The sequence below is a fragment of the Coturnix japonica genome, chromosome Z (genome assembly GCF_001577835.2).
Source record: "Coturnix japonica isolate 7356 chromosome Z, Coturnix japonica 2.1, whole genome shotgun sequence".
NCBI classification, from domain to species: Eukaryota; Metazoa; Chordata; class Aves; order Galliformes; family Phasianidae; genus Coturnix; species Coturnix japonica.
The window spans coordinates 62,193,256-62,200,131 of NC_029547.1; the positions used below are offsets into that span (position 1 = coordinate 62,193,256).

At 41.1% G+C, this 6,876-nt stretch overlaps 1 protein-coding gene across 1 annotated transcript; it reads right to left on the minus strand.

Moving 5' to 3' along the window:
- Positions 1–329: 329 nt before the first annotated feature.
- LOC107306630 (tetraspanin-3-like) lies at positions 330–1,699 on the minus strand. Its single transcript, XM_015849941.2, has one exon. It carries the CDS (start codon positions 1,575–1,577, stop codon positions 732–734), a length of 846 nt encoding a protein of 281 aa, XP_015705427.1. The 5' UTR covers positions 1,578–1,699; the 3' UTR covers positions 330–731.
- Between the last annotated feature and the right edge of the window lie 5,177 nt (positions 1,700–6,876).

A 6,876-nucleotide genomic window follows, 5' to 3' on the forward strand; every position in this document is an offset into this window, starting at 1 on the left:
ATACCTAAATGAAAAAGAAACCTACTGCTCCTGTCAGTCAAGTGTGTGTAAAGCCACATCTTACAGAGGAGAACTGACTCAGTCCTAGCTTTGACAGAAAATAAACACAAACATTCTATTTTCTCTTGATTAATTTCAGCATGTGTAAATTCAGCTCCTGAGCTGCAGTGGAGAGAGTAAGAAATACAACAGGAGACATTTATTCTGCAGCCATTGACTGTATCTTCTCTGTTTAGGTTGTACTCTCATGCCACTTCAGGAAATGCTATTTGTGTTTTCTGAAAGTTAGTATTTAAGCTTCAAGAAAAAAACAAAGAATTAGCTGCACCTTTGTAAGTAGAAGAATCTGCTTTTTAATTGCACTTCAAAAATCTCACCCAGTAAGACTTATTCCAAAGTTCAGCTCATGGCTTCACAACATTCTCCTAAAGTCCCAAGAAAACAATGTTTTTACCTAATGATCACCCACTTACAACAGTTTCAGCACATACTGGGATTCCCTCACACTTCCTGCTGTGATTTCCAGCAATGAAGTTTTTCAGATGTTGAACAGGAACTGGGGGTGAAGACTCATCTAGCATTGCAACATTAAGGAAAAAAAGAAAAAAAAAAAAAAATCAACTATCAATTGGCTTGATTTAAATGCAAATGTACATCATAAAGGTTTACTTTTAATGCAGCCACAACACAAAAGAGATTCAAGGACATCAGGGCTGCCAGTGCCTGTCAATCTATGAGAAGACAGATGAGTCCAGAAATCCGATGTCATACAAAGGCACACTGCTCATGAGGATGCCATTGCTTGCCCCAGCCAACAGTTCTAGGACGCTGAGCACAACACAGCAAAAAAACAGGAAACTCATTCTATAATGTATCTGGTCTTGCAGTTTCCTCAGGCAGCCCTCCTGGAAAAGCTGATCCGGCTGGTTTAAGTCACTCCCACAGTCCTCGTGTTTTTTACAACAGCTTCTAGGAACATGAGATTTTTCAGATGGAAAATGCCAAAAAGCAGCTGATGCATTTAGCCAGTCTGTATAGTTTCGGAGCCCACAGCACTGAAGCTTCTCCTGAAGCATATCCACAGTCCCACTGCCACGAGCCAGGGAATGCGTGCCATTGTATTGATTGAAGGCTTGTCCCATTGTGCTCTTAAGCTCAACTGCCATCCAAGTGGAGTAGAACTGTGTCAAAACTGTTAAAGACACTTGGAGACAAAGAAGAACTATCAGCAGGTACATAAGAGTCCCTTGGTGGTAGCAGGAGTTCCTGGCAAAAACAAGAATAGCCAAAATACCAGTAGGTATCAGGATTAACGCAGTTACAACAGCCAACCAGCCAGGAAGAGGAAAGAAAAATTCCTGAAAGAAATAACGGTAGTTCTTGCAGAAAAGGATCACAAAGCATCCACTAAAGATCAGAACTATTGCACTTGCCAAGAAGATAACACCAAGGAATAACAGTAGAAGTCGAGCAAAACTCCTGAGCCTAGAGTCCTCATAGAGCCACAGAGGCAAGCGTGCACTTCTTACTCTCCACATCTTGCTCAGATGTAGCAGCCTACCCCTCACCACCACCATTTGAAAGGCCTCCACCTCACTTCAGCAGGTGCCTCAGATGATATCTCCACCCAAAAACAGCTTGCAAGGGAGCAGAGCTGATAGACTCCCTTGGTGCCAAGGTAAAGTTCTGAAGCAGCTATCTGTGTGTTATTACTTGTTTAGCATAGCCTTTAGATACCATGAGGAACTGTGCCTAGCTTGCTGTTGAGAGGACATTCACCTGCTGTTATTGGATGCAATTTCACCTGAAGGGGAAGCATGGTTGAAAAAGAACTGAACTTTTTGTTTTACTACATTTGTGTTAAAAAACCGAAAACAGGTAAACAACAAAGGCTGTGGCCAGCAGTGCTGGGTCAGATCATTTAGACTACCCAAGTGATAGAGGGGATTCTACTGTAAATCCTACAGCTGTAGCCAAAATGGCAACAAATGTGCAAGTCAGAGTCATTAAGGAAATAATTATTTAAACAGAGCTATTCAATCAAGGATCTCTGTAGGTAACATGTACCCAGACTCATTATCCTTCCCAGTACGTTTACCACTCATTAGATTTGATGAGGGGCATAATGATGTTAATAATATTTTGCCCTTTTTTACTCAGCAAGATTTCTGCGTAGATAGCATCAATTACTCAAGACACCTGGATGAGAAATCCCTACCATTCTGCATCTGCATGCTCTCAGTTTGCGTCACTAGTGATTGAACTGAGTGCTGTAATGACTGAATACAATCAACAGTAAGAACTGCATTAACTTTTCCTTATGTGCAAAGAAACTGAATTACACACAGGCTAAATGACTTCACAACAATCAAAGAGGGCATCAGCGTCACTTATCAGCCAGCAGAAGAGTATTATTTCTCAAAAGTTATACAGAAGAAAGAAGTAAGATGAGGAGCCTGTATAATGCTTGCCACAGGTGCCAGGAATGCATATCAAAGGCCAAAAATGTCAGGAGGGCAGGAGGAGATGATGAAATTTCTGTGTTCTTTCTCAAGCTGCAGAACAGGGCTTGCACAATAGGTGTGCATAAGAGAGAATTTAGAGAGACAGAACTCATTTTCAGAAGTGGGAGCAACTGAGAAGACCAGAGTTAATATTCAGATACCTAGAACTGTGAGGAGTCTTACAGAGCTTGATGAGTGTACATCCAGAAGGTGGTTGGTATGTAAGGACCTATTGTTGCTATGTATGCTATGCATATGCCCATCTTGGGCTGATCCCCATTAAAATGTCTTCTTTGTGGGCTGACCAAATATTTCATTAAGACAAAGTGTTTTGGAATTAGATAAAGATACTCCATGAAAGACGGTGACCACCTTCCTCTGAGAAGGGGAAAACAGAAACAAGTTCACCTCACATTTATTTTTTCTCCTACGGAGAAAGGTTGAGGGAATTGGGCTTGTTTATCTCAGAAAAGAGAAGTCTCCGGGGAGACCTCATTGTGGCCTTCCAGTTCTTGAAGGGTACATATAAACAGGAGGGGAAATGGCTGTTTACAAGGGTGGACAGTGATAGGACAAGGAGGAATGGTTTTCAACTGAGACAGGGGAGTATTAGGTTGGATATTAGGAGGAAGTTTTTCACCTAGAGGGTTGTGACACACTGGAACAGGTTGCCCAAGGAGGCTGTGGATGCCTCATCCCTGGAGTCATTCAAGGCCAGGCTGGACACTCTGAGCAGCCTGGTCTGGTGATTGGTGACCCTGCACGTAGCAGGGATTAGAAACTAGATGGTCATTGTGGTCCTTCTCAACTCACGCCATTCTATGTTTTATACATACAGTGAACACCAACTGAAAGTTTTCACAGAGCAGAAGATACATCAGAAAAGAAACAGAAAAGCATTGAGAAGAATGAGAACTGCTTACTGCTAGTTCACAGGCAGTATGGAAAGAACATATTAACCTGCTGATTCTTTTTTTTTTCCTTGTCTCATGCTTATAAAACTTAATGAGATATTAAGAACTGAGTTACAATGCTATTTACTTCTAGCTTATTCTGCAGTCTCTGAAATACATTAGAAAGGCTCAGACTGCCTACAGGATAATTTTAGTGCACCTCTTGTTCATTTCAGCCAGAGTAACTGCCGGCCTTCTCTCCCTACAGAGGAGAGGTTTACAGTGGTTATTGAAGCCTATAGGCTCTTATCTTTCTAAATATTCCCCAATATATAATTTCCTATTTACTTGAATATGACTCCTTGGACTACAATGAGGTTTTTTATTCCTTTCTTGTGACTGCAGACACAAGATGGTGTAAGGAGTGAGGTGGACCTTCTGGACAGGGATCCATGCCACTGCAGGCTCTCTTCCATCCACTGGTCCCTCACCAGTCCCTGAGCTGGGATTTTGGCATCATGGTGGGCAAACAGGAAGATCCACATGGCTGCCTATCTGCCATGTCAACTAGAAACATCTGCAGTGGATGTCCACTGTCAAGGGAAGAATCCTCAATGCCCAGTGACAGTCTGAGAGGGGAGGCCTCATGCTTGCTGTAGCTCCTCATAGGGAGCAGAAGGCAGTGCTGAGCTCTGCTGTCTGGGGACAGCAACAGGGCCAGAGGGAACTGCATGGAGCTGCGTAAGGGCAGAGTAAGGGGGAGTTAGGGAAAGGCTTTGCCCCAGATGGCAATGGGCATGGAACAGCTCCCCCAGGGCAGTGGGCATGGCAATGAGCTGCTGGAGTTCAAGAAACATTTGGACATTGCTCTCAAATATAAGGTTTGGATTTCGGGTGGTTCTGTGTGGAGGCAGGAGCTGGACTCCATGATCCTTGTGAGTGTCCCCCAAATAAGGATATCCTGTTATCAGAACTTCATTTCTACTAAGAAATTTTATCTGCATCTGCAGCTAAAATTTTGGCTGAATTAGAGGTATCCATCAAGAGACTGCAACATGACAAAGAGACTGTGTGTGAGGCAGAGTTAGGACAGCTCCTCTGTTTTCTTTCCAGTGATAAACAACATAGCATGATAAATATCATCCCTGCTTTCTCTGGAGTTTTTTCTGCTTGTGAACTGAAGAGTACTGAAATTCAAATGTGGGTTTAGCAGATAATACATCTTAGATAAACTACTTTCTGGATTGTTGCTGAAAGTATAATTCTTCAAATAAATATAAAGCCAACTGTGTACTCTTTGAATTCATTGATTCATTGTTCTAGAAAACCATGACTGGTATTGAAAAGTTCAGATAAGCTTGGAAGATCAAAGAGATTTGTTCGACATGGACTTGGGATCCAAGAGCCATCAAGTCAACAGTGTGGTTGTACAAATGCAGTGCAGGCAGGTGACTAGAATCATAGAATATCCCAAGCTGAAAGGGACCCATAAGGATCATCAAGTCTATTGAGGTCTTTAAGTGACGACATCTAAACTTTTGTTGCAGTATTCAAATCCAGATAAGCAGCAAGTCCATGCAGATGTGCATTAAAAAGAAACCTAGAAGCAGACACGGGAGTCAAGGCACCAGTAGACACACTCTTCTAATTTTCATTCAAACTACAGAAAAAGTGAGACAGGATCTCAAAGTCAGACCTTCATCCACTGCACACTTTGCTGCAGCAACAGAGAAAAGCCCTAAAACTGCTTCAGAAAAACAGCGGACATTTCCCACGGAACCCGTATTCACACAAAGGTATTGTTACCTTGACCTCATAATGAAGTTAAATTGCTCTCAAAGTTTATTCTTAGACTTTAGAACATTTTTTAAAGATCCTTGTTATATCAAAGCACTTTCATTTCTAAGTCCACTGTCATTTATAAGAAGCATGCCTGGGGTAGTTTAGTGACAGCTACTCAATGGATTATCAGATGAGAAAGAAGAAAGGATAAGATCTGACTGGAAATCCTTACCAAAATACAGGCTTTATGTCAACTTTACCTACTTCAGCTTCTATATGCCTATCCTGTCCACCCCTTGGCCCCACCATCAAGTAGAAGATGGTCTATGACCCAGCAAGGCCAGATGGTCAAGAAAAGGTGGTAAGTGGGTATCACAGTTATTGCTGCTCTCTTCACTGATCCCAACCCTAACTTCAGGCCCTGAAAAGATTTCACAGGCATTTCTTCCAGTTTCCAACCCTGGCAGGATGTAAAATGATAGCAAAGAAATTGTAATATTTGGGGGGCGGGGAAGGATTCATTCAAGGAAGGATGGGTAGAGAAAAAAGCAAACAGCAGAAGGACTGGGTACCAAGCAGAAAACTGTTTTTAAAAAACCCAAAAGCTGCTGAATCTATTGGCTCTCTGGGAATAAAACACATTATCTTACGAGACACGCCGTATTACAAGATCATTCTGGCAGCCCGAATGCAAAAAGGATGAACAAGCCTAGTTGGACCCAGATCCTACAGTCTGTGCCATGCACTATCAGTTGCCATGGTAACCACAGTCAGATGATGTTGCCGTGCATGGGACTAATATCTTTCATGGGAAGCTTGAAGCGAGCAGAAGAGATATGATTGCCACCTCCTATTCATGGAGAAAATGTACTCTTCACAGAAACTGATTTATCATTGTGTGGGTGTTCCCTCTAAAGCCAGTCAGATGTTTTCCCCCCGCGTCTGTTTGCCCAACAAAAAGTGGCCTGTTCTATAATTGAAGAACCACCTCAAATTATTTCCCGTCTTTTATTTGATATTGCTTTTAACATTCCATATTTGCACTAATATTGAAAATACTGTGAATCAAATATGAAAGTCTTCTCTTCTGAAATGAACACAGTAAAAAAAATTACAACATTTTTCCTTTTCTTTTTCTTTTTTCCTAGCTTCCTTTTGTTTGCCAGTCTGGAATTTCTGTAAAATGTCTGAGAACTGAAATGAATGTATGCTAGTAAAAACTAAGAAGAAAAACCAAATAATAGCACTTTCTGTATTTCCATCACATTGGCACTTCAAAAGTTGTAGAATATTTTAAAAGACATGAAATGGGAAAAGAAAAAAAGAAAAAGAAATTAAAATGAGAAGGGAACGTCTGTTCTCTTGATGTCCTTCATTATACTGCAGTTGGTGATGAAAACGATTTGGAGGAATAGGTACTGTTCTAAAACTCAGAAAAAAAATGGAAGCACAGCAGACTGTTGAATTCACATCCCTTTGACATTTAAAGTGTTTTGTGAGATTTTAATTGTTTTCAACCATCACTAGCTACAATATTTTTTAAAGTGAATGCAGTGTTCTCATTTGTGTTTCACACCATATGCAGGATTTCTGGGCACATTTTGATGTTATAAAAAGATTTTAGCATGAAATAGATGCTCTTTAATTGTTACTTCATGAAAGAAAGTAATAGATTTCTCTTCAGGGAGGAATTCAGA